The 26,596-nt window shown below is 37.1% G+C and overlaps 2 protein-coding genes across 5 annotated transcripts; both read right to left on the bottom strand.

The window, feature by feature from the left end:
- Positions 1 to 285: 285 nt before the first annotated feature.
- LOC144025866 (plastin-2-like) lies at positions 286 to 10,889 on the bottom strand. Of its 3 annotated transcripts, none has more exons than XM_077532238.1 (16): positions 10,762 to 10,889; positions 9,927 to 10,003; positions 8,327 to 8,478; positions 8,098 to 8,227; positions 5,874 to 6,006; positions 5,523 to 5,604; positions 4,208 to 4,373; positions 3,923 to 4,062; positions 3,724 to 3,819; positions 3,466 to 3,652; positions 2,638 to 2,716; positions 2,407 to 2,524; positions 1,371 to 1,504; positions 1,172 to 1,295; positions 864 to 988; positions 286 to 793 (listed from the first exon to the last, which is right to left on the bottom strand). In XM_077532238.1, exons 2-16 carry the CDS (start codon positions 9,985 to 9,987, stop codon positions 661 to 663), a joined length of 1,860 nt encoding a protein of 619 aa, XP_077388364.1. In that variant the 5' UTR covers positions 9,988 to 10,003; positions 10,762 to 10,889; the 3' UTR covers positions 286 to 660. The 3 variants fall into 3 exon arrangements, with proteins under 3 accessions (XP_077388364.1, XP_077388365.1, XP_077388367.1); XM_077532239.1 differs by having other exon boundaries at positions 10,769 to 10,844; XM_077532241.1 differs by lacking the exons at positions 9,927 to 10,003; positions 10,762 to 10,889 and having other exon boundaries at positions 8,323 to 8,469.
- Positions 10,890 to 14,895: 4,006 nt separating this feature from the next.
- On the bottom strand, positions 14,896 to 26,487 carry ptcd3 (pentatricopeptide repeat domain 3). 2 transcript variants are annotated; one of them, XM_077532801.1, is made up of 23 exons: positions 26,368 to 26,487; positions 26,129 to 26,181; positions 25,844 to 25,886; positions 25,085 to 25,130; positions 24,824 to 24,892; positions 23,569 to 23,673; positions 23,359 to 23,482; positions 22,073 to 22,176; positions 21,665 to 21,829; positions 20,412 to 20,472; positions 20,089 to 20,171; positions 19,858 to 20,002; positions 19,720 to 19,770; positions 18,905 to 18,994; positions 18,782 to 18,810; positions 18,555 to 18,661; positions 18,369 to 18,447; positions 16,868 to 16,958; positions 16,688 to 16,773; positions 16,468 to 16,613; positions 16,271 to 16,312; positions 15,267 to 15,425; positions 14,896 to 15,191 (listed from the first exon to the last, which is right to left on the bottom strand). In XM_077532801.1, the coding sequence occupies exons 1-23, from the start codon at positions 26,454 to 26,456 to the stop codon at positions 15,146 to 15,148; spliced, it is 2,013 nt and encodes a 670-aa protein (XP_077388927.1). In that variant the 5' UTR covers positions 26,457 to 26,487; the 3' UTR covers positions 14,896 to 15,145. The 2 variants fall into 2 exon arrangements, with proteins under 2 accessions (XP_077388927.1, XP_077388928.1); XM_077532802.1 differs by having other exon boundaries at positions 25,844 to 25,883.
- Positions 26,488 to 26,596: the final 109 nt, after the last annotated feature.

Below are 26,596 nucleotides of genomic sequence, written 5' to 3'. Positions count from 1 at the left end.
TGGATTCTTAAAATACATTCCGTTGCATTGTATTAAGCTATACATTTTTTTAAAATTAACTTTTCTACAATATTGTATTCTAGAATCTCTAGTTATTTGCGACCTCTGACTTGTAGTTCCTGATTCATTTCGAAGAATATTAGAATCATTCACCCATGTGATTTGGAAACAATGCTGCTGTGTTAAGAAATTACCCACAGTAATCTGTTAAAATTATTCAAAATACAATTTTTAAAAAATGCAGCCTTATTGCATCGTGAGAAATGAACATGAGACACAAGGAAGAACTGTTGTACATTGTTTTATTAAAACATGGCCTATCTTGGTTATCTATAAAATAACAACTTACGTACAGTCTTGAAAAGATTCCCATGTACAATGCATGAAAACAAACGATGAAAACAAACGAGCAACAGGCTAATCCCTACTCACAGTCAGGTTGCAACATTTCCCAGCATGCACTGTACAGAAATGTAGGCTACACTACCGTGGAGATGTGTCATGACCCTGATAACAGCTCAGCCACTATGTTGCCCCTGAAATAAAGATTTTATATATGAAGAAAGCCCAAGCTGCTAAATTGACACCATGTACCCATTTGGCTTCCACAGAACCAACACGGCAGTCCGAAAGCGGATGATCGGCATCCCGTCTCGCCTTTTACACCCTCTTCATGCCTCTTCCCATCAGGCAGGCGAAGATGGTCATCACCATTTTGGGGTTGACCTCCACCAAGTCCTCGGGCAGGGCATAGACCTTGGCGCCGATCTTTCGTGCCATGGAGATGGCATACCTGGCGCAGGTAAGATCAGAATTACTGTCACTCTGTGTAAACGCAAGGCGGAGAAAAGGTGTGTCGTTACTTGGCATTCTTGAGTTTGTCGTCATCTGTCAGATTTTCTTTTTGAACCAGCTCAAAGTTCACGCTCCCCGGTTGAATGGCTTCGATGAGGTCCAAAACTGGAAGACTAGTATTGAGTGACCTGTCCTGAACAACAAAAACAAAAAAAAAATAAAAAATAATCTTAGGATATGGACGTCACACTTTGTTAGTAAGACAATTGCGAGATTTAAAGGTTAAAATATACACAATGGCAGGATTTCCCCGACTGCTTTTTAGGCCTTGCAGTCTGCCTGTCTTTTCTTCACCCGCCCCCCCAAATATTATTACCTTGAAGCTTTTAATAGAAGAAGTCTTGCCAGCTTCAGACAAAGTTTTGTTCACCCACGCGATTATTATATCCTCCCCCGCCACTTGTCCATCGCCGAGGTCTTCCAGAAGATTGAATGTGTACCTGGATTAGGAGCAAAAATGGCATTTACCAGATGATAACATGTGTGGTTTTGCCTGAATTTGCATTATAAATCACCTCCTCATCAGCTGCCACACCACCGCGAGGGTGAGAGTTGAATTCCCATCATAGAGATCCTGTCCTCCGATTCCCACAAGGGAGAAGCCGGCTCCTTTCTTTCCAAGCTCCACAGCATAGTTACAGTTTTCTATCTGCCGCAGACAAACACAAACAAATCTATTTTGTCCCAATATGTGTCAACTGTATGATGTAACACAATATAAAGGGATTACATCACAGTATTTTAAGCCCTCCCAGTTAACAATCAGCATGTGATTACATCTTACCTTTGGCACCATGGCGATGTAATTTTTTTGTGAAATATTAGGTTGATTTGCTGGTTATTTTTCTAACGCGGAAGTAAAACACCCGGTTCAGTAAAACCCCGCCTCTCCCCGTGTGGTTGCCTGCTTCTGAATCTCCGCATTGCCACGCAAGCCATCAATTCTTCAATAAACATTTGAAACAAAATGACGCCTTGCCGCAAGAAATCATGGAGGACGGGAGGAGAGGGAAGAAGGAGGAAAAAAAAACTGAGCAGGTTGCGAACTGGGTACCAGCTGTTTACAAGGCAGTCACGCTAACCAATACGCTATTCTTTCAGTTAGGTTCAACGGTGCAAACGTTTTACTTGTAGTTTACGCAAATGTCAGTCAGAACCTTTCTGGGATTTTAAGACGTCCAGTTGTCATTGCACTTTGGCATTGCAAATGTGAAGGTTAATTGATTGCTTTGAATTCATATGGACAGAATGTTGACTGATAAAGGCTACTTTTGTCACTATCCCATGGAGGTCTCAGAGAAAGTGGGTGTCCGCAGAGGCGGTGCGGGGGGTGAGTAAGCACCTAATGACGTCACAAAGTGAACACCTGCTCGTTTTCTCAGGTTGGCAGGGGCTGGTGAGTGGAGAGCAGAATGACCTACAATTTCTCATAGAGTGGCGAATGAAGGAAAACGCCACTTGGGTCATGTTTTTGGTGAGGAATTAGCATTTTTACATGGCTAAAAGCTCCAAAAAATTAGATTTTTCACATTGCTGTCCCTTTAACTTTACCTTTTTCAAATGGCCTCCCCCGACTGCCTTGAATGGAGGCAAGTTGACTCTGTCCCAGTCTACTGGCACCTTACTTTTTTCATAGAGTTGGAGAATAGCCATGGCATCCTGCAGATCGCTGGAATAAACAATGCACGAGTGAGGTGCCCGTGCATCAGTACGGCTACAAAGTGCCTGTTCAGATGTGTGGCTTTTTTGCGGGAAATTGTTGGTACAAGTCGGGAAACTGACCCGTAGATGTGGTGAACACGTGGACTGACTCCCAGAGAGTTCATCCAGTTCCTGAATGTTCTCTCCTCTCTGGTCTCACCTTGGAAGTGCAAGAGAAACAAAAGAGAACAGGCAAACTTTTCAGGGTTGACTAACAGTTTTGACCGATTTATCGATCGGCTGATATCATTGGCCAATGTTAGTGCTTTTAAAATCGGCAAAAAAAAAATCATACAATTTGATTTAATTATTATTATTTTTTACACATTAACCTGGCTGTAAGACAAACATAATAACATTAAATCATACCTGTCACAGCAAAAAAATAAATAAATACTAGAGGTGCACCGATCACAATTTTTTGGCCGTTCACCGATCTTTTAAAAAGTCTGACCTGCCGATCTCGATTTTTGCCGCTCTCGGTTTTTTTTCCATAATAAGCAGCTATCTTCAGTGTTCCAATCTTGTTTTATTGAAAAACATTAAGCAATATCTGTGAAATAATGCAGTTTGTTTTAAATGCACATTAAGTATTGTTGTCAAATAAAAATAAAAGCCTATTAATCATCTCAGCAGAAGAGGATATTTTTCCAGACCTCTGAGGAGAGAGATGAGATTGGTGGAAAAGATCGGTTTATTTTTAAGGGATCGGCCGATCACCGATCCCCCAAAATTAAGGAAATCAGGGCCAATCGATCGGTGCACCCCTATTAAATACTAAATCACAAATCATTTCAAAACATTCAAATTATTGTCTGTAATTCACGGGACCAATGGACCAAAAATTTGGAATGGAATTTTCAGCTCTCCTATTGAAAATATTTATATGTATTATTGAACAAGTCTTACTGGCCAGATTCCAGTCTTGGTTCTCCGGTTTTTCCAGAGCCGGGTGTTTGTTGAAGAGCGTGGCCACAAACGCCAAGTTGAGCTTCGCGTTTCCGGACACGACGTCAGTCGCAGTCACAAACTGCCGACAGCCGAGGAGGTCAGCTTGCTCCAGCATGCGCTCGGCTCGCTTTGCCAGATCTTTCTCCTGGCCACACACAAGTCAAAAGAGAGACATGATGGGCTCTATTGACATAACTTAGCGTAACTTTAGCTTACATAAAGTCCAGTCATATCGATTTCAACTCGCTCGACGTCCTCTTTGCTGCCATCTGGTGCGATCTGCTCCAGCAGGTGGAAATACGCCTTGGAGTCCTGTAACACAATAAAGGTTCAGATAAAGCTTTTGAAATTCAAATGCAATTTGTTAACTTCCATTAAACATCATTAATCTTGCATCCAAGTAATCGTATCTAACCTTAATGTCTCCTGAGAAGTTAGTCAGGGTCATGCCAACTTTCTTCAGGTGGAAATTGGCCCAGCGCAGCAGCAACTCCTCCGGGCTCAGTTTCATCAACTCCTCCAAACTCTCACCTTCCTCCAGCAGCGCCGCAATCGCTGCACATACGATAAGAAGCGTGACGAGATAGCAACTGTAAAGTTTCACTCTCATAAACCAGCTGTAGTTTGGATTTATTTCCAATTTCAGTCCTGTTATCCTGGGCCGGGCTTATTGCACAATGTCATGTCTCGGTGTCAGTACCTTCATTGCGGCTCAGCTCGATATCTGCAAAAAGTCCGATCTTTATGATTTGCCAGAGGAGTCCGAGGACCAGATGAGGTTTTCCCTCTTTCAGATCTTGAGCGCCGATGTTGACAACTTGGCAGCCGATAGCCGAGGCCGAGTTCAGAGCCAGATTGAGATTCTCCTGTTTGTTTGTGAGGAACACAATTGAAGACAAATCATGTATTTTCCGTATGGCTCGGTTTTAAAAATCGAATAAGCGATATCGAATTGATTTTCCTTTTCGAGTCGTGATATCGATTCATAAAACATGAATCAATTATTTTATTTAATATTTCTTTTTCCCATAAATTAATAAGAAAATAGAATTTAAAGACCAATATTTTTGGGGGCTCTTGCTTTTTTTCTTGAAATTTACTATTCACATGGATTCAAGTATTTCTTACATTTATGAAAGACCTGACTTACTGCACTTCAAGACAAATTTGAATCTTTTTAACTCATTCACTCACAGCCATTTTCAACCATTGAAGCAACCCCGTTGGTCTGTTATACTGGATTTTGACTGATTTTGCAAGGCCCACAGAATTTTGTGACCCATTGCTATAAAAAACATGGAAACTACCAAAAGAAATATTAGCATCTCTTCTTTCTTCAGGAAAAATAAAATAAAATTTCTACCCGTTTCCATTTTACAGAAATTAGCATTAGAATACAGTTAAGTTTCATCAATATTCATTCACATTGACAAAAAAAAAAAAAAAAAAAAAAAAAGAGTGTATTGCAACATGAGCCTGGCTGATCGCTTATACTCTGCTGCCACCTGCTGGTCGTTTTTTTTTTTTTGTAACAACTACCATTGCTTTAAGCCACCTCTTCATACCAGAAGCTGCATCAAAGCCTTCTGTATGCTCTTGCATAAAAAATAAATAAAAATAATAATAATAATAATAATAATAAAATAAAAAAATCAACAAAACGTATAAATACAGTTTTGGGAACGAAGGACAAAGTGTTAAAAAAAACGTATTTACACGTTTTTGGGTTTGAATGAGTTAATTATATATTTACAGTTAATGAATTAGAAGTATGTAAATATAAAAAAAGACTCCTATGATAAAGACTCCACAAACATTCAATTTTGTGGAGTCTTTATCATATCCTTGATATTTAAGAAGAGTTGATAATTAATCAATATCGGATTGAAATCCAATTTGAATCGAACTGAACCCTTGTGAATTGAAATCGAATCGATTCAGGAAATCAGAATCGATACCCAGCCCTAATTTTCAGTTGATATCGGAAATGCTATTAAACCAAACAAGCGGCCCACCTGTGTCGTGAACGGAGTGAGTTTCTTTGTATTGATGGTTCGCTCATCGATGGTCTCGGGAACAGACTGGTTGATGAGTTTGCTGCATAAACCAATCAGACGTCGAATATGATAAGTTGGAGGGTTCAAAATAAAGATGAGTATACAGTATATAATAAAAAAAAATTGAAGTATGAACCTGAGGGAACATTAGCTGACAAAAACATTACCCTTGAACACTTTTAGTGATGCGAATTACAAGATATTTTTTTCTCATCAGCTATTTAGACATGAAATATTAATCTGATTACTACAACCATAATGCATAAATATGCTGCTATATATATATATAAATGTGCATTAAATATTTACCAAAGTAGAATTCCGTCTGCCAGCGCTTTGAACAGAGCTCCGGTGTTGGGGTCGATGGGAAGCACGTGTTTGCAGTCGGGATCCTTCTCCAAAGTCGAGTTGATGTAGTTTGCGAAGGCGTAACGCTCCTGTTCTGGAAGACATGCCGAGTTTGTAAACATCCATTTCAATTGTTTGACTCATTCAGGCCCAAAAAACGTGTAAAAACGTTTTTAATACTTTGTCATTCACTCCCAAAAACGTGTTTCCTGACATGAAGAGGTGGCTTAAAGCAATGGTAGTTATTAAAAAAACATGGCCAGCAGGTGGCAGCAGCGTATAAGAGATTGGCCAGGGCCATGTTGCAACAAGCTCTGTTTGTCAATGTTTTCACCAGGAATGTGAATATTGATGACACTTAGATGTATACTAATGCTAATGGCTGCAAAATGGAAACAGATGCAAATATCATTTTTTTCCTGATGAAAGAAGAGACTCTAATCTTTCTTTTGGTAGGTTCCATGTTTTTATAGTAATAGAACATAATATTCTGTGGGCCTTGCAAAATCTGTCAAAAGGGTGTTTCTTCAATGAAAATGGCTGTGATTCAATGAGTTAAGTAGAAATGCTGGTCAGCAAACAGCTAGAGAAGCCTTTGAAAACAGATTTAATTGGTACAAATTTTTGTAGGCTAAGCATTATGCTAGCAAATGTTTTTAGCGATTGTTGCCTGGATCAACACCACTCAAGTCACCCTGTTTTGTTTTGTTTTTTTTGTATTTGTGTTGTAATGGATGGCTTTAATGTGGTTAATTTTTCACCAAACCTTATCAGGGAATGCACAAACATTCCTACCTGGAATGTAAGCTTTGAGGAGGGGAAAAGGTGAGGGGCCAATTCCAATAAATACCTGTCAGACTTGATGAGTATGAATGAAGAGCCCTGGCTGTTTTGCTTTGATTGCACCTATCAGCTTTTATCTTCACTTTATATAGTAGAGTGTGCAGACCCTGCTCACGCCACAGTATATTTGAGGAGGGAAGAGGCGGAGTTTTTCTTACCTCATTTGAAGTCATGCCTTCGTTTGTCAACTGTGGCTGTCGCTTTAAGATCATGCACGTACTTGCACACGCACAATGAACGAGCCTGACAGATGCTGCAATTACGCTTTGGGCCAGAGGTGGCAGTCGCGAGTAAAAAAAATGACAAACTGCACAAAGATTCTTGAAGTAATGATGAATGAAGAAAAAACGAGTTCTATAAAATGGGCACTTTTCTCATATTGGGTAAAAGTGCCTGTCACTATCAAATATTTTTAGAATTGATTAATCAGTCGATTATTCAATTGATTAATCGACTAATTGGATTCATTTTAATTTTGCATGAAAGTGTATTACAAAAGCATTTTTTTTTACCCTGATTGATTACTGCTTATTAACCAGTGATTGGTGGTTATTTCATACTTTGTATTTGTACTGTGATTAAAAAAAGGGGTGATTGATGTTGTAGAATGTTACCACTTCGGTTATTGTTTTCCAAAGTAAAAACAGATGTTTGCAAATGTCTTATTTTGATTAACTCATTCACTGCCAGTCATTATAGAAAATTTTTACATTTCCAATACTCGCGTGATATTACATTCAATAATTATATATAAACCGAATCTACCAAATAACAGAATAGACTCCCTACTTTTTGTCCCGTCCCGTTCTTTTATAATTGACAGTAGAAAAATGTAGGTTTGCCAAAATACAGCCATTTCTCCCATGGACTCTGAAACTGTGTTTATTTCGTATAAAATGGGGCAATGATGTCATCTACCGGTGGTTGGGCATCAGTGAAGTTGTTTCCAAGTTTGATATTTACAGTGGAGCATGCTCAGATTCGCCCCCATTTAGCACCGCTCTAAAAAATACAATTGACAAGTATACTTGTCAAAGGCAGTGAATGAGTTAAACACAGAAAATATCATGAAGTACTGCAGAAATCAGTGAACAATTACTGTTTTATAAATCAGAGCATTTGGACAATTTAAAAAAAAAAAAAAAAAAAGTCTCCCAACGATTCCTCGATTATTAAAGTAGTTGTCAATTAATCGATTCATCTTGACATCTCTATTAGTAATTATGTGCAAAGTATATTTTCTTTCTAGTAACAATTGAGGAGAAGTTTTTAATAGTTTTATGATTGTTATTTTAGACAACAAAATAAGATGTTAGCACGAGAGCCGTTTTCCCATTCTTACCAGAGATGGAATGTTGCGTTCCTTCACTTGAGATTTCACTGGTGCCGCCGATAGCGACAATGCCTTCCTTTTTGTTGAGAGCCCTTCGAAACCCTCGCGCCATGCGGTCGTCCTTCATTTCCTTGAAAATCTGAACGAGTCCACAAAGTTTAAAACAGGGAAAATGTGACTTGATTGGTTGGTTGGTTTCCCCAGGTCGTTAGTTAGTTGGTTAGTTCGTGTTACCTACAGCGGCGAACTCTTCCAAGCTGATGTGGCTGTCCTTGTCCCGGTCGAGTTTCTGGATGAGCTCGCGGATCTGGTAACCCGGTAGAGGGCAACCGACCTCACGGAAGAGATCGCCGAGTTCCTTGACGCAGATGTAGCCGTTGCCGTCCACGTCTACCGACATCAGTTGACGTCGGAAGTGATAAGCGAGGGCACAAATGAAACATTATTGACACGCTTTTGTTGTTTATTTTCAAAATGCCATTTCGTCCATATTCTGTACACCAGTGGTTCTCAACGTTTTTTTTTTTTTTTTAAGTGACGTACCGCATGTGAAATATTTTTTTCAGCTAAGTACCCCTAACCAGCGCAAAGTATTTTTGATTGAAGAAAATATAAAACAGAGTGCTGTGCCATCATTGTCTGATTTATTATTAACCTTTTGAACTCTATTTGTATTTATTTGGCCTCTTGAACTATTTGATATATATATATATATATATATATATATATATATATATATACACACTAAAATAACGTGGTTCACTTTTTGCAGTCTTGTGGATATTTTTTAGTGCAATTTTGCATTTATTTTTATTATTATTATTTTCTTTTACAGTAATGTACCCATATTAGAAAATTTATGAAGGTTTGAACATTGAGAATGTTTAAACAAGATAGAAAAGGGAGAAAATGTAAATACCTCTGAGAAAAGTGTATAAACTGTTAATATTTAACATATATAATTAATATATAATTACTTTAATTATAAATAATGATTTGTGCGCATCGAGATTATTGTCAACATAAAGTGTCATCTTTTGGAATCATAATAAAGCTCTGTTCTTAAAGTTTTCAGGTGATTGACAGGTGGCATATGACAAGTTGAGTCAAACTATTCTAGTAGGGGGAAATAAAGGGTTTTTAGGACACTATATATAAAATTTATTTTTATGAACTTGTATATATATTTTTTAGAAATATTTAAATATAGTTTTCAATTATATTTTAAAATGTCATGTACCCCCATTTGAGAACCACTGCTGTACACTATATCACATTCTACACATTCTTTTTTGTACATGTTCATACACTACCATCTACACTAATCTTAAAGATGAAAGCCATTGTTGGAAAAATGCACCTAGCCAAAAGCGTTGTCTGAGAAAACAGCAAACGTGGAAAAACAAAATGGAAGACCTATTTTGGGTAAAAAAAATAAAAAAATAAAAAAATAAAAAATTTAAAAAAAGCTTGCGTCTGAGGGAAAGCGCTCTCTTTTTGTCTGCGTCCCATCTTATTGGCCTGGCGAATGAATGGCTAATGTTACTTCTTCGTCTATGCCATGGTGTCAACAAACTGTCATCTTACACTAAAGGACCTCCAGGCATCAATCTTGTTGTCAGTATTTTGGTCCATAGCTGACCGAAAACTTACATCTGCAACAATAATGTGACTCAAGCTCCCCGCGGGCCAGTCTGCGCTTGTCCCAAGTGTCTTGTCTTCCACCTTTGTCAGTCGGAATGCATGTTGCTACTAGTAATTCCTTCTTTCCCAAATTCAAGAATAACTGACTAATATTGTGTCCTGAAAACAACGCACACTATAAATAATTTACTCACCTACTTTCTGGAAGCCCTCCTGGATCTCCTCCATTTCCTCTGCGCTCATCTGCTGCGACATTGTAACACCTGAGGCTCTATAGGAAAGCAAGCAGAGGATACTTTAGGTACTGTGGCATAGTTGCAGGCATGGTGTGTCTTTTGTGGTGGGCAATGCAAAACAATTTAAATCCCATTTTCTACTGCAGTTGTCCTCATTGAGGCAAGCTGAGGCCTATCCCAGGTTGTGACGAGTGAATTTAGTTGTGTTATGTGTTTAGATTTCCACCAGGTGGCACTGCTTCAGGAGGAACACATTTTCTTTTTTTTGCGCTCTAAATTGTTCGTTTTTTCGCCTTGAAACGTAGTGCACTGTATGTCTATACCAACTTAATGAAATTAACTTACATACTTTAATATTTTTACTGTAACGGACTTTCCCCGGTTGCTCAAACGTCATTAATTAAGTCAAATTAGTACAAGGAACGCAGGTATCACGTTCTCAAATGGTCTCCGTCATAACGCGTATACAGCAGCTCCAATTTCATCCTCATGCACACATTCTTACACACACGTTGACGATGACGAGGCACTTTATCAGGGTATGATTCATATAGATTCATATGCCTTCACATTGTTGCACCTCAGTCTACCGGTTCGATGCTGTGATTTACACGTGTGTAAAGTGACATTATTACAATAATGACAGGAAGACAAGTGTACAAATTAAGGTTGAATTGAATACGTAAACAAATATTAATACTGCTTTTGCATCTTGCTCGCCTGGACTGTAAAAATGAGAGTGGCTACATGTCAAAAAGAGAGTCATGAATGAGTGGGAAAGAAAGCATCTCACCTCTCACCTGAAGTCGACCAAGTGATTGAGTGAAATGAAATCCCCCCCCTGGGAGACAAGCCCTCGCTGTGTCGGCTTCGGGAAGCTCACGGTATTCTTCAGCCGACCCGACACCGCCCGGCGAGAACTGTAACTCCGCCCACCCGCGCCACCCTTTCATCCAAATCGAACCGCGCCCTCCTTCGTCCTTTCTAACATCAGCAGCAGTTTCACTGTGACCTCCCCCAAGAAAAGCGTCAACATTTAGCCAGCTTTGCAGTGGTGGGAAGAAACAAAGTTAATTATTTTTCTAACGACTTATTATTTTCTCTCAACAGTTACTATGTGTCTTTATTTTAATCTCGAAAATAGGCCACTTTATTTGAGTAAAATTGTAACTTTAGCCATTATATTACTTCAATCTGAAATTATCCATCTTGAAATTATATGGGAAACATAATAATAAAAAACATACAACTTTATTGTCACATTTTAACTAAATATACGTTTATAGGGATAACTGCACCATATCAAATTGAATCGTAATCCCACTCAAACCAAATCGAATCGGTCCGCTTTCAAATGAGCCGTCCTTGAATCGTTTCGCATCCCACACATTAAAAACCCATATCGAATCATCTTTTTTTGTGGAGAGATGCACACCCTGTTAATGTTTTATGTTACTTTTGTTTTGTTGCGTTTCTGTAAAGCGGTTTGTGACAGCTAAGGCTGTTTGAAAGCGCTATATAAATAAAGATGACTTGACGTGATGTTTAAGTAATATATTAATTTGTTCTTGTAAAATTACAACTTTAATTTCAGAATTATGGGGTATATTTAGAAAAATAAATTTATATCAATATATCAAATGTACAAACATGTGTAAAATTACACATTTCATACAAAAATATATACGATTTTATTCTCATACAACTATGACTTAATATCAGAAGTAGACTTTTTTTTATCTAAAAAATAGACAAGTTTGTTGTCATAATATTACAACTTTAATCATTATGACATCATGCTTTTTTGTGCAAGATTATTGAGTGTATCAACTAGTATTTCCAAAGACGTATTTATAAAGTTCTGAACCATGCAGTTTGTAATTCTGTTATTGTGTAACTAAGTCTTCTGACCGTAACATGCTCTCCCTGCTGCATGCTGCTTCTACCAGTCTCTACATGCATGAATTCCTCATCCCTGCTCTTCACAACCCCCCCCCACACACACACAGTGATGTGCTGAATCTTGTTAGAGTAAATTCCTCTGCTGTGGCAGGTTCCCACTAAAAACTTTTGAGGAGGCCCTATTTTCGACTTTATTTATTTATTTATTTATTTATTTATTTATTTATTTTTTCAGTCTGCAGTTGAAAAGTTGCCTTGCACAAACTTGTTCACTGCACTGAGGCTTTTAAATTTTCTTCCAGCTCAGAAAGTTGGCACGAAAACGAATCAACAAAAAGCATTAATTTGTGCATCTGCCATATATCAAATTCTATATCAATATCTGCCTATGTCTATAATGATATTGGAATTCTAGTTATTAGGGGTGTTAAAAAAAACGATTCGACAATATATCGCGATACTACAGCACGCAATTCTTGAATCGATTCAATAGGCAGCCGAATCGATTTTTTAACATCCTTTTTTGATGGAAAAATATTCAACAAAATGTCTAACTTTCACACCTTAAGCATGGAAGAATCTTATATTAATGGAACATTAAACCATAATATTTTATTTCAATGCTGTTCTAACATGAAAAAGGTTACAACCTGTTTGTTAAATACAGTGGCTCACTGACTGAAGTTTCAGATCAATAATAATACATTTTAATACAAATGTTAGTGTGCATGTACTGGTTTACTGAATGGAATTTTAAATTTGAGTAAAAAGTCGCAACAATCGACTTGTAAATTCATATCGCGATTAATCCGTATCGAATCGAATCGTGACCTATGAATCGTGATACGGATCGAATCGCCAGGTACTAGGCAATTCACACCCCTACTAGTTATATACTGTCACTTTAGCATTACAGTACTAATAAAACAACATTTTTAGCGAGCGCACTGTGTTAGTGTGTCTTGGGTAATTATGCTAACAGGCTACATAGGCTCCGGCTCACCCTAACGAGGAGACGCGCTACAGAAAATGGATGGATGGCATTGAAGCACAATGGCTGTTTCGCTTCACCCGCCCGTCTTGTTCCGCTGATGTGCTTGTAAATCTGCCTTGGCGTGACCTTTTCCATTGCTCCGGAGTGCAAATGTTACGCTCCAGAGCAGCACTTGTTCCCATTAAATTTACTGATATGATTTTCCTTAAGGCGACACAGTTGTTTTATTTCTCTTCATCGTCATCTTTTTGTCAAAGCAATCAACAAAGTGGTAATTGTCTGCCTCTTAAAGGGAACACTGTCTTAAAAAAATAAAACAAAAACAGTCAAATCCAGAAATATTGGGGCATCGACACAATTGTAAGACAACGGATGTGAAAAGGAAAGGAGGTGCTCTAACTCCAGACGTGCAACTTTTAATTTGAGGGTATCGACATTGAAATCAGATCAAACAAATAAAATGCTTACTGTAGATGAGCAGTTTTAAGTTGTAATAACAATGGTGACCACTAGATGGCAGACATAATTAAAAATGCAACTCCAAGACCAAAGACTGTACTCCTCTACCAGGAAATTAAGCCAAGGTCATATTATCAAATTTAAACACACATTTATTTGCGAGATGCAGTCAGCCATGAAAGGTTTCAATGTAAGTCGCCACGACAATGATTTTATTTTTTATTTATTTTTTTTACAAGAACCATTGACAGTTCATGTGAAGTGCGTGGCAAGTTACTAAATTTTTGTCCTCCATGTCACAATGACTTTTGTATCTTGTGCATGGCCAGTTATTATTATAAGTTGGAATCACGTCTCCCCTTATTTCTAATGACTTAAATCATATTTATCCTATTCCATACGAATGGCACCGTCCATAGAATTTTCTCACGGTCTGCTCTCTTTTTGCACTTCCTCATCTCCCCTTTCTCATCTTAAATTTCAGGAAGTGAATGACGCAATGAATGCAATTGCAACCCTAACCCAAATATTGTTCTCTCTTGAATCCTGCCGACACAGAGAATATCATCAACACGTGGGAGAGGTATTAAAAGCGCAGGAGGATATGCAATCACATCCTGTGTTTGTGTTGCACGAGGCAGTCGACAAGAAAGGAATGTTGGTCACACTGGCCACTTTTTGCAAGCTTGCTAGTACACTAATGTGTTTGCCTTTCCTACTTCCCATTTGTGCCAAAAATGTGTAGTTTGACACACTGTATGTAGAGTGCAACACCACACCCGTCTAAAAAGTACCAAGCTGCCAGTGCTCCTCACTGCAGACCACATGCCCTTATTTGGTTGTGCCGTCAGCTCGGCTTGTGATTGGTGGAGGAAAGGACGAGCGCTCAGCTTTGAGACTCACCTGTGTTGACTTGCGTGTGCACACCCAACTGGGCTTTTGACAACTCTGTGGGCTGACGGACACATGGACAGTGTTTCCACAGTTACCTTAAAAAGCAACTTACTTTACTGCTTACTTGCTTTAAAAAGTAAGTTACTTTACTGTTACAGTATCAGAGTTGCAAATCCATCAAATCTTACAGTTTGTAGTCGTAAATGCTATGCTAACTGGTCAAGAACAAATTTAGCTGGGTTGCGTTGGTTTTAGCGAAAAAACATTTTTGAAATCCAAACCCTAATTTGAAACCCTACTTTGAATCCAAAATAACCCCATTTTGGAACAAACAAATACAGAGGTATTAAAAATAATCATCATCACATGACCCAAAAAATTGGTAATCAAGTGGGAGGGAAAAGAAAGAAATGAGTTTTCCCGCTCCGGAACTAGCCTAGTTTGACACACAACTGCTTGTTGTCGAGGCGAATTCTATGAACAGCTATGCAACATGTATTCAGACATTCTGCAGGAAACAGCTAATCTCTTTTTTTCCAGGAAGTTGGCCTGTTATCGGCAAGAGAAAATTGGGCCTCTATATTTTCTTTCTGTTGTGCAGCATCATTTATCAACATGACGTAATGATATGAACATAAAACACATAACATAGTTGCTCATGAAAATTAGAACACGACATTTGTGATGATTCATTTTATTTTTTACAATACAGCATACACAAAAAAAATGTAGTCATTTGCGGCGCGATGGCGGCCCCTGGCGGACATAAACAACAACACAATTTAAGTATATTTTTGTCCACAAATGAGGCACATATCGACTTTGCCCCATTTCTTCTTTTGCCTTCGAAATGTAACTACTAAACTCATTTTCACTGAATATTTCATAGCTTTCGTCAGTTTTTCATTATGAATGCTGAATCATTTCTTCAGTCTACAGGCTCTGTGACGCTCTCCAGCTCAGACAATATGGTCCTGGATAGAAGGGAAAAAAAAAAATGTAAACGAAATCTCTAACGTGTTTAAAATGCTGTTCATTGCCCTGCTCACCTTTGCTCCTCGCTCAGATCAAACTCGGCTAGCGTCAGCTTTGCCAGTTTGGGTGTTACCTGCAGACAGAAGGCAGCCGACAGCTGAACGAGCTTCACGGCTCTTTGGGCTGAGCCTTCGCGCCGGCACGCAGACAGGAACTCCTCAAACAGCACATCGCTGGTGTGGTGTGAAAAACAAAATTTTATAGAAACATTCATGGTAGCCACAAATTGTAATCTGTGAGGCTGCTAACGCTCACTTTTTTTTCTGCATAATTTCGATGCTCAGCGTTGCTTATTTGATAACCTGGCTACTTAAGATTTACTATGAACAAGAGTTAGATAGTTTCATTCAGGGGTGTCAAAATTAGTGTGTTAATTTAAATTTCCTTTAATGACTTTTTTTTTCTTTCTTTTTTTTAAATGTGCGATTAATGACCATCCCTTACTTATAAAGCCTTTACTGGGGGAATTCCAGTCGCAATGCAGCAAACACGTCAATGTCAAAATTTTGCAGCAGTAAACTGAATAATAATGCATAATTTGTGGAGAACTGGGGTCAAGTTGTATTTTACAATTTAAAAAATGTGAAGAATTTCACTTTAATATGAAAAGACAAATGCACTGAGCTGTCGCCATCGTCTTACAAATGCAATTATGCCATCTAATGGCAGAAAAGTTACCTCAACACAAATCAATATCACACTTTTTTTACAGTACAGTACCAGTACATCTTTTTAATTTTAACTCAATTTCATGAATTATTATGAAATGATTGTATCAGTAGCTAAAAGATGCAGTCATATTTCTTAATTTTATGTTTTTTCCCACTTTTATGTTAACAAGAGTATGAAAACTATATAGTACATTTAGAACAGATATAAAATTTGCGATTAATTGTCATTCAACTATTGAAGTCATGCGATTAATTACGATTACAAATTTTAAATCGCATGACACCCCTCGTTTCATGATTTAGTGTTTGGTCTCTACGGAAAAATTATTTTCCACTCGGTCACTTACGAAGGAACTCTGTTCTTCTCTTTGAAAAGCTGGAGCATCTTCCTGCATAGAACAGAGAAGCAACTTGTAAGTTACGCACTTTTATTTTAAAATTCCCTCTTGAGGGTTCATTATCAGTATAATAAATATAACTCCAAAATACACAAGCAGGTCTTGTGCACTTTGACACTCATTTACTATTCATCCTTGTCTCTCACCAAGCCTCTTGGATCTTGTTGGCCCGCAGCAGCAAGGAAGTAACATTTGATAGGGTGGTGTTGCCCCACTCCAGATTGGCCCTACTTTTGCTGCCGTCAAACGCACTCTTTATATCCAGTGCACACACAGCGAAAGACTCTTGGACCTTTTGCACATATTATTTATATTATTAGTGAAAAGGAAGTCATCATGGCTATACTGCATACTGCCTTGACTGACCTCAGGACTGTGGTTATCTCTGGCCATCAAGGTGAGCAGCTCCTCAACCAATTCTGGTCTATTATCATGACCCAGAGAGCAGATATCTAGAAAGAGAGAGAGAATCCAATCTGGTCATATTCTGACCAACATGGACATATATATATGCACATGATAGCAATAATATCATCTCTGAGCAACCTTTCCATATAGAAGGCAGCATGTCCAAGCGACTGTCTGTGTCCAGAGCCTGCAGGAGGGATCTCAGTCCCTGTGAGTTCAGGTAATGCAACTAGAATGATAAAACATTAAGGAGGAAAATTTTTCAGTATTAGCAAAGCTGTGACAATTCCAACTTTCATAGAAAAAACAAAACAAAAAAACAAACAAAACACTGATGCTTTACAACAGTGGTGTCCAAACTACGGCCCGGGGGCCATTTGCGTCCCGCCGTCCATTTTTTAGTGGCCCGCGACATATGCTAAAAATGGCATTTGACTCAGTTCAAATACAATAAACAAAACAAAAATGTTTGCAGATGGTCAAAGTATGAAGGGAGGGTATCAAAAAACAGGTGCCATTAAAAAGTTATTTTAGTTCACTAAAACTAATGAAAAAACGAAAAGTAAAATTCAAAAAACTATTCTTGGCGAAATAAAATAAAAAAGAAAATGCTTTTTAAAAAACAAAAACTAACTAAAACTACATTTTATGTTTACAAAACTGACTAAAACTAACTATACATGTCCTTCGTTTTAGTCTTTGGTAATTAATTTAATGCATGAGCCTTTGGGGATGATTTTAAATGTGATTTTTAGTAGATTTATTTTGATATAAACCGGAATAATGACGTTTCAAAGTATGTCACACAGAAGTGACATCATCTAGCAGCAGCCAAAAGAAAAGCACCTTCAGATGACATTGCTCCCATGGTGTTTTTTAAATATTGTGCACAAGCAATACACACTTTAAAAAAAAAAAAACCTAATACTGAAACTAACAAACTAAAATAGAACTAAGATTTTTTTTAAAGAACTAAACTAATAAAAAAAAACTAAAAGAACCACCCTGAAAACTAATAAAAACTAACTAAAATGAAAAATTCCCAAACCATAATAACCCTACCACCGTATTACATTGGTTTATATACTGTACCATTTTTCTAAATATGCAAAAGCATAAATTATTTGTACAATTTTTAGGACTAAACACAATTTCTCTTCATAACATTATGTGGCCCTTGCGTCCTTCTGATTTTCTGGATGTGGCCCTCAAATGAAAACGTTTGGACACCCCTGCTTTACAATAGTAACACAAAACAACTTTAAATGTCTTCACTAATTTTCAATGATTGAGTTCTTTCTTGTTTGAAAATAATTGTTAAAAACAAAAGTTTTCCAAAAATTATTTTGTTCATGAATTCTATTATTGTTCCAAAGCTTGTAAATATGCCAGGGTGTCAAAATATGTCATTAAAGTTGAACATTTTTGTTCTCCAAAGAGCACTGGAGGTCCTTAGTTGTGAATTGGGGGCGAAATGTTGAAGGTGAAAAAATTCTTAGGTCAACCTGGCAGCCCATTGTGAAATTAAATGTCAATTGGGGATAGCACTATGGTCTCGTGGTTGAATTTCCTTAATGAATTGAATGTGGTTCTTTCGACCGAATGGCATGAAGTGAATGAAGATTTTCGATGCACTTACCGAAGGAACAATCTCTTTATACCACTTCAGCACCACATCAATGTGCTCCATCAAACACAAAAGGTTGAAGAAGCGAGCACTAAAGATGGAAGAAGGGACGGCACGTCAATATTTTTGCTCCTAAATAAAGTTGAATACAATTTTTGTGCAAATGAAAAGCAGCTCACTAAAAAATACATTTCTTACTAATAAGTACTCTTTTGGTAAGAATCACCCAGAAGCCTCCAGTTCTCCCCCACATTCACCAGATTTTGGATTTTATATCCCAAATCCAGCTCTTTATAATCCTGACACTGCAATGATAAATGTGAAAAACCACATACAAAATATAGCACAGGTGAATTCTAACGGGGTTGACATTTAAATGCAATTTAGTGGCAAATACTCATGTTACAGAAAAAAAAGTGACTTACAATTCTCATGGCAGTAGAGAAGAACATAACTGATGATAAAGACACAAAAAATGACTTGAAACGAATCAATTCTCTTAAAAGAGTTGTATAGAGTAATTTTTGGATCACACACACATTACGTACCGTCACCAGGGTCCTGGCAGGTGAAGCTTTTCCCTGCCAACTCTGACATCACTCCCTGTAAAGTGTTGACGTCGCCTTGGCCAGATTTTGCTAAACGACAAAACATTGTCATATGACTTGGCAAATTAAAAAAAAATAAAAAATGGATGAAGAAAAACATGTCAGCAGGATCTGGGCCCATTTTCTTGATAAACGTATTGAGCAGGACTGATTTCAACACCTGCTGGGATGTTATAATTATTATTATTTTTTTTTTAATTTTGCATTCTCTTCACTTTTGAGGCAGTGGCTATGCAGATTTTTTTTATTTATTTTTTTATGTGCAGCTGTAATAACTAAATTAAGTGCAATTTCTGGAGAAATTGTGTGGGAATGCGGAAAGCTAATAGCTGAATGCTCAGATATGAATACATGTGGAATTCTTATGAAGTAAATTGAGAGATAAATTATGAAATTATAACCTCCTGGTTACTGGACAACGCGCTTTACCAACTGTGCCACTGGGCAGTATCAGACACCTGGTAATGATGATAAGTTATATGTATGGAAGTGGGCGTGGAAGGTGATGCTTAGAAAAAGTTCAATGTCTGAATGGGGAGTAGATGATATTAAACGTTAAATCGTGCAAATACTGTAAGTCATGTGGAATCAGACGATATCTACCCCGGGAGGCGTCATTTTTCAAAGCAAGTTGAAATTTAAACAATGTAAAATGGAAGTATTATGTGGGAGTTGCTACATGGCAAAAAAAAAAGTGTGGAGAATAAAAATCACAATAAAATATGCTGAAGCATTCCCACAATTACTGTGCTCACCTGCTTTGTAGAATATAGCCAAGACATGGTCAAAGGTGGCCAAACTGGGAGCTACACAAACAAACACAAATACAAATGACTTTACATTACAAGATTGAGAAGGGGATATTATTAAAACATCATGTCTTTTAAAATGACCTATCTGCAGAGCCGCCATCTCACGCAGAGTATGTAGCGCCAACGCCCTGGCTATAGAGCCACAACGTCTCAAGACTTTGAGAACATTGTTAAAGGTTTGCAGGTTGGGCTGGATTTTCTGTTGATTCATTTGGTTTAAAATCTCCTACAAACAAACCAAAATAACAGGAGAAATAGTACAAAGATGGAAGATGAGATGTAATATTGTTTCTTGGTTGTTTGAAGCCTTACAACGATGAGGTCCCATCTGTCGGTGTATTTGTCTCGGACTTCTGGAACAGCTGAGATCAGGGCGTTGAAAATGTGGACGTCGGCTGGAACGAGAGTCGAAAGGTTGGCGGCAGCTTGTAAGCAACAACATACTACACTACGCATTGTATTTATTAACTGAAAAAGTGTTATTGATATTACAATATTTATTATTTTGGAACATCCTCATGATAGACCACGACTAGAACCAAATCAAGATTTTCTTCCGTTTTTATGTCCTGACATTATGTCTAACGTTGCAACCATTTTGTCCAGTATGTTTGTGGTAGCTTGAAGCAACTTACCAGTTAGTCTGCTGTTAAGCAGGTCTGTGTACGTGCTGAAGGCCTTTGCGTAGGCTCCATGCTAAAGACACAAACACATTTGCAGAATGGAAACATCTTTTATTTAACAAAACAAACACCAACTAGCCACAACATTATGACCACTTGCATGAGAGTCAATTAGTTACATCTGACAGCAATATCATTCAATACAGTTCAACACGACATATTGTTAAAGGGATACTTTACTTATTTAGCCATTTTTGGCAGTCAAACATGAATATTTTGCCTATAATAAATTTGATATTTTCATTATTTTTCATGTACAATTAGTACCTTTAAAAACACATCAAAAAACACAAAAACACCAATCACAGCTCAGCTTGTGAATGTCACATGACCAAACCTAGAAAACAGGTGAGCTGTGATTGATTACCTGAGCCCTTGTGATGTCATTTTCAGTTGACAGCAAGTTGCAAAATGTGTTTTTAAAGGTACTAATTGTACATGAAAAATAATAAAGTATCAAATGAATTATAGACAAAATATTAAGTTTTTATTGCTATAATGGGCTAAATAAGAGAAGTATCCCCTTAAATTAATACATTTCCAACAGTGTCAACCAAAACTGATTTGAAGATTTGACATCTTGCACTGTAACATTGTGCAAATGGTGAATACTTGCCAATGTAGCGAATTGAGGATTTTCATCAGGATTTCTAAGATGTTCACAGAGTTCGAGTTTTTACTTGTCGCAAAGATATTTAGAACATACTCGGACAATTTTTCACTGTCTGCGAAGATCTTTTAAAAGCTTTTGCGAAAACCCCGAATTAGCTACATCCGCACGCATTTGTTAAATCTATTTAAATTTCCACTTTATAAAAAACAAAAATGCTGAGATTGATAACTCCCTACACTTTTTATTTTATTTTTTAAAATTCATTAAAAAAAATACAATTTATAATAGATTATGTTGAAATTTTGGAAAACTATATTATTCATAATTTTTTAAACAAAACTGTCAATTCTTTATAGGTTTACATTTTAAAATTTTGATGCTAATAGTATCTCCTTATACTGCAAATGAGTATCAGCTTCAAAATATGGGTTATCGGCCTGTTTGACTACCAGTAATTGGTATCAGTATTGGCCTTGAAAAAAAAAAAAAATGTGTCTATCACTCATTAGTTTGTGTAACTAATACAGTGAAAAGAAGCATCACCAAAGCAGTTAGATATAAAGGAGATAGATAGAAAGATATAAAAGCCTACCTTGACCATGCCTCTGATGAGAGCAGAGTAACATCGTGTATCTCTCTCTGGCAGCAGGTTAAATATTCTTTCCGCATTGTTATTTTCCCTCCAGGTAAAGTTCAGCAAGTCTGAGGCCCGATAAACCTTCCCTTTCCTCTTTCTCAAGTCCCTCCCGAATTCCTCCTGAAAAAGCAAACGTAAAATAGAAAACAGGTGAATTCTGAAGTCGGAAAATTATGTCTGTCATTCGGGAAAGACCTGGGCTAAGATTGGAACCTGGATCCTTTTTACCTCGTTTTCTGATAAAACAATCTCTTTTAAACATTTCTTTCTTTCTTTTTTTTTTTTTTTTTTAATGTAGTGATATTCAGTTACACAATAAGTGTCTTTCCATTTCTCGTCTGAGCGAATCAGCTTTGGACTCACCATGTCATCTGTCTGTGTCCCATCCTCCTGAACAGGGTCTCGGTCACAGAAGAGACAGATCAAGTCTAACAGGTTGTGGGTTGTCTCCATGGACACGGATGTCCCTATAAGACAAAGTTGAGGGTGATAAATTTGCGCCATCAAATAACACAAGCTCAGACTCTGAAAGGCACATACACATTACAATATATATATATTTTTCTATACATCACACAATATTTTTGTGTTTATATATATTTTTAATGTGTCAGAATTGTGGAGGGTTTCAATAAGGACTTCATAAAAAAATACAGAGATATTTCTCCCTGTAGCTTTGGGTCTACAACAGTGGTGTCCAAACTATGGCCCTGGGGCCATTTGCGGCCCCCCGTCCATTTTTCAGTGGCCCGCGGCATATGCTAAAAATGGCATTTGACTCCGTTAAAATAAATGAACAAGAACAAAAACGTTTGGATATGGTCAAAGTAAGAAGGGAGGGTGTCGAAAAACAGGTGCCATTAAAGGTTATTTTAGTTAAACGAAAATTCCAAAAACAATTTCGTTAACGAAATAAAATTAACACGAAAATGCTTTTGAAAAAACGAAAACTAACAAACTACATTTTATGTTTACAAAACTAACTAAAACTAACTATAATTATAGCAAACATGTCCTTTGTTTTAGTCTTTGGTAATTAATTTAATGCATGAGCCTTTGGCGATGATTTTAAATATAATTTTTAGTAGATTTATTTTCATATAAACCGGAATAATGATGTTTGAAAGTATGTCACACAGAAGTGACGTCATCTAATAGCAACAAATCGAAAAGCACCTTCAGATGACGTCACTCCCATGATGTTTTTTAAATATTGCGCACAAGTAATACACATTAAAAAAAAAAAAAAAAAAAAAACTAAGACTAAAACTAACTAAACTAAATCTAAGCATTTATTAAAAAACTAAAACTAATAAAAACTAACAGAACCACCCTGAAAACTATTAAAACTAACTACATTTAAAAAACAAAGCTCAAAACGAAATAAAAACTAAAATAAAAAATTCCAAAACTATAATAACCCTACTGCCATATTACAAATAAATTGGTGTATGTACTGTACCATTTTTCTAAATATGCAAAGGCACAAACAAATTATTAGTATAATTTTTAGGACTAAACACAATTTCTCCATAACATTATGTGGCCCTTGTGTCCTGTATGTGGCCCTCAAATGAAAACGTTTGGCCACCCCTGTTCTAGAAATTATCCCCCGCTATTCACTGTATGCATATTGTACTACTACTTACCAGCTTGCAGCAGCTGATCATACATGTCAACGGCAGCCTTGACTTTTCTCAAGCTGATTCTTTCCTTCAGTGCCTCTTCGCTCACTTCTTCAAGGCGCAGCGATACTGCATCTGGCATCAGACACTACATATGCATGAAGTAAAACCATTCACTTCATTTACACCGACACTCAAGTCCATATAATATACTGTATTCTATTTGTTTCTTACTGGTATATGTGGTTCAGCAAAATCTTTGGTGAAGAACTTTGGGTAGTTGTTGACAAAGTATTTCGCTGCAGATCTTCCGGACTCTTGAGAGAGCGAGTACAGCTTCTACAAGTCAGAGAGAAGTGAGAGTGATACTTCAACTGTTAAATGTTCTTTTTTTTTAAAGCAAAACAAATGAGCATTTGGTTTTTGTTGATTATGGCGGCACCTTTGGACAAAAGTGGTATTGTTTTCCCTTTATTTCCCCTTGAAAGAACCGCATTTCCATTCAGGATGAGCTACTATCATCATGAAATCCGGATGTCCGGGCGCCCGCAGTTAGACTGAGTGACTTTGTTTCCATTGGCTATTTTCTGTACTGTGCTTTTATCCACATCCAGGTAGGCTTTTTATCATTATTATTGTGGCCTCAGACAACAATAATCGTTTCTTGGGGTGTTTTGTAGCTTCAGAATGATAACAGTAATAGCGGGTAGACGTTTGACTCGACTTCATTCTGGAATGACTGGGGAAAGGAGGTATGCCGTAAAGTAGAGGTGCACTGATCACAATTTTCCGGCCAATCACCAATAACCGATCTTTTAAAAAGTCTGACCTGCCGGTCCCGATTTCTGCCGGTGCCAATTTATTTATTTTTTTCATAACAAGCAGCGTATACATTCAGTGTTCCAATCTTATTTTATTGGAAAACATTAAACAGTATCGGTGAACAAATAATACAAATGGGTTGTTTTAACTGCACATGAATTTGTTCTTTAAATAAAAATGAAAACCCTATTAGTCATCTCAGCAGAAGAGGACAGTGGCTGACTTTTTCAGACCCCTGAGGAGGGAGATGAGATTAGTGGAAAAGATTGCAAAAGATCCCAAAATTAAGGTAATTGGGTCCGATAAATCGGCTCGCCAATCGATCGGTGGATCCCAACCGTAAAGCAGTCTACACGTGTGTAGTTTTTTGTGAGTGTGGCAGAGTTCAGTTTTTCAGTGACAGCAAAAATGATACAGACCCCCTCAGGCCATGACAAAGGTTTCATTAATCTAGCTGTAAGTCAATGTTTCATCATCAGAATTATGAAAATATAAATTGAAGGTTCAAATCTTATTTAATGTTGCTTTAATGAATGAATAAATGTACGTTTAATGTTGACACAAGTATAGTAATTGAAAGACAAACTGTGACAAATGGAAACAAAGACCAATCAGAGATTTAACAACGCAAACGGTTTGTTTGTGTAAGAGTGTGAATGTTTCATACAAACTCATTAGTGGTCCTCGGGGAGAGGAAAGGATCATCCTGGAATTGGTAGGGATAAGTTGTCGGATCCTGGTGGAGAGAAAAAAAGAAACATTTATGTTAACATTTGGATTATGATATATCGAAGAATCATCTTTGTTGTAATGAATTTCAGACTTTGCACATAGTCACAAAATGTGTCTGTTCTAAACCACTCTGCCGCAGCTTTACATGAGCAAATATGAATAGATAGATACAGAAAGAAACAAAAAGGGAGCTCACCCTCTGCACAGTCATAGCCAAGGCCTCCAATACTGACTCTTTGCCCCTTTTCAGTGTTAAAAAGAGAGAGAGAGAGAGAGAGAGAGAGAGAGAGAGAAAGAAAGAAAGAAAGAAGAGAGAGAGAGAGAGAGAGAGAGAGAGAGAGAGAGAGAGAGAAAGAAAGACATACATGCTGTCATTATTTCAAATTATGTATGAAAAGAAAACAATGTGGCCATTACAGTTTGCAAGAAAAAGTACAGTATGTGAAGTTGAACCATTTGCAATGACGAGATTCCTGCATAAATTGCCATCATTTGGAATTTGAATCATTAACACTGAATTTCTTTACCACCAAATTTCTAACGCCATTTTTTTTAATCATCAAGTTTACAACATTTAATTTAAAAAAAATCAAAATTCAGTGCCTAAATTTAAGTATTCTGTGCATGCAGCTTAAAAATCAACAATTGTAAACATGCAATTTCTTGGTCACCAGGGAGACACCAGGCAAAAGCAATCGAAGCAAGCACTCATCCAAGCTACTTCAGCCAGTTTTTAGCACCCTCTATTTGGACAAAGTTCATATAGGAGCTAAGCTGTTGGTTAGGTTTTTGACATCCAAGATTCCAGTTCCCATTAACAGAATCTATGACACCCTAAGAGTAAAGGTGACCTCAACATTGAATGTTTTTAAAGAATTCTGTTAGTAATTAAAATTCTAACTCTGATTATGTATTTTGTCTTCCATTTAAAATATAAGGTAAAACAAACACTTACCATATTTTTTTCCTGGGGATGGTGATTGGCTCTGAGGCGTCTGCTACATCAAATAAAAAAATGTGTTACATCAAATAAAAAATGTGTTATTGGTCTACTTGGACAACTGAAAACAGTTACAACTTACAACACAAATGAGCTTAAAAAACTAACAGGGACAGAAATACAAAATCCACACACATTCAATTCAAATAAATGCAAGAAATATTTATTTTTTATTTTTTTAAAGGTAAGTTACACAAGTTGGATATGAAAAATGTGAAAACATATATAATTTCAACTTGCCTTTATTGGCTTCTACAGCTTGTTGGTGTAAAGCTGAGGTCCCAACAAAATTCCTTTAAAGGAAAGATTAAAATCATTTTATTTGATGGCTTGATCAAGTTATTCTGACAGGCTGCCGTGCGTTAGAATGTCATGATGACCTCCTGTCAAAGGATGCTAGCCGTATATGAAATAATTAAAAAGAAGAAACTGGTCTGGGTAACAGGCTTGTAGAAATACAAATGTGGAATTTAACTTACCTATGAAACAACACCTGCTCAAGTTTGGTCAACAAAATTCGATTGTTTTTGTACATGTACTTTCCGACTTGCCTCCCGGACGCCGCCATGTTGCGCACACGCAAAGGCGTCTGGGAGTCAGGTAGAAACCATACAACAAGGGGATGTAAAAAAATAAAGCGTTAAAAAACAAACAAATATGACGTTACTGTTTCACTTCGAGTATAATATTTAGTATAATTTTATTTTT

Source organism: Festucalex cinctus, chromosome 9, assembly GCF_051991245.1.
Source record: "Festucalex cinctus isolate MCC-2025b chromosome 9, RoL_Fcin_1.0, whole genome shotgun sequence".
NCBI classification, from domain to species: domain Eukaryota; kingdom Metazoa; phylum Chordata; class Actinopteri; order Syngnathiformes; family Syngnathidae; genus Festucalex; species Festucalex cinctus.
Note: the sequence above shows the minus strand (reverse complement) of the source record. Positions and strands in the feature narration are given on the sequence as shown.

Bases quoted from the DNA above. Each gene is read 5' to 3' on its own strand.
- LOC144025866 (XM_077532238.1), bottom strand. From the start codon at position 9,987: ATGTCGCAGCAGATGAGCGCAGAGGAAATGGAGGAGATCCAGGAGGGC. The intron at 5,605-5,873 runs GTAAATATTTAA...TGGTTTATGCAG, and splicing joins GCAGACGGAATTCTACTTTG to CAAACTCATCAACCAGTCTG. The intron at 2,525-2,637 runs GTCAGTTTCCCG...TGTTTATTCCAG, and splicing joins CGTGTTCACCACATCTACGG to CGATCTGCAGGATGCCATGG.
- ptcd3 (XM_077532801.1), bottom strand. From the start codon at position 26,456: ATGGCGGCGTCCGGGAGGCAAGTCGGAAAGTACATGTACAAAAACAAT. The intron at 23,674-24,823 runs GTATGAAACATT...TCTGACTTGTAG, and splicing joins CGAGGACCACTAATGAGTTT to AAGCTGTACTCGCTCTCTCA. The intron at 18,995-19,719 runs GTGAGCACAGTA...TTTGTCGTTTAG, and splicing joins GGCTATATTCTACAAAGCAG to CAAAATCTGGCCAAGGCGAC.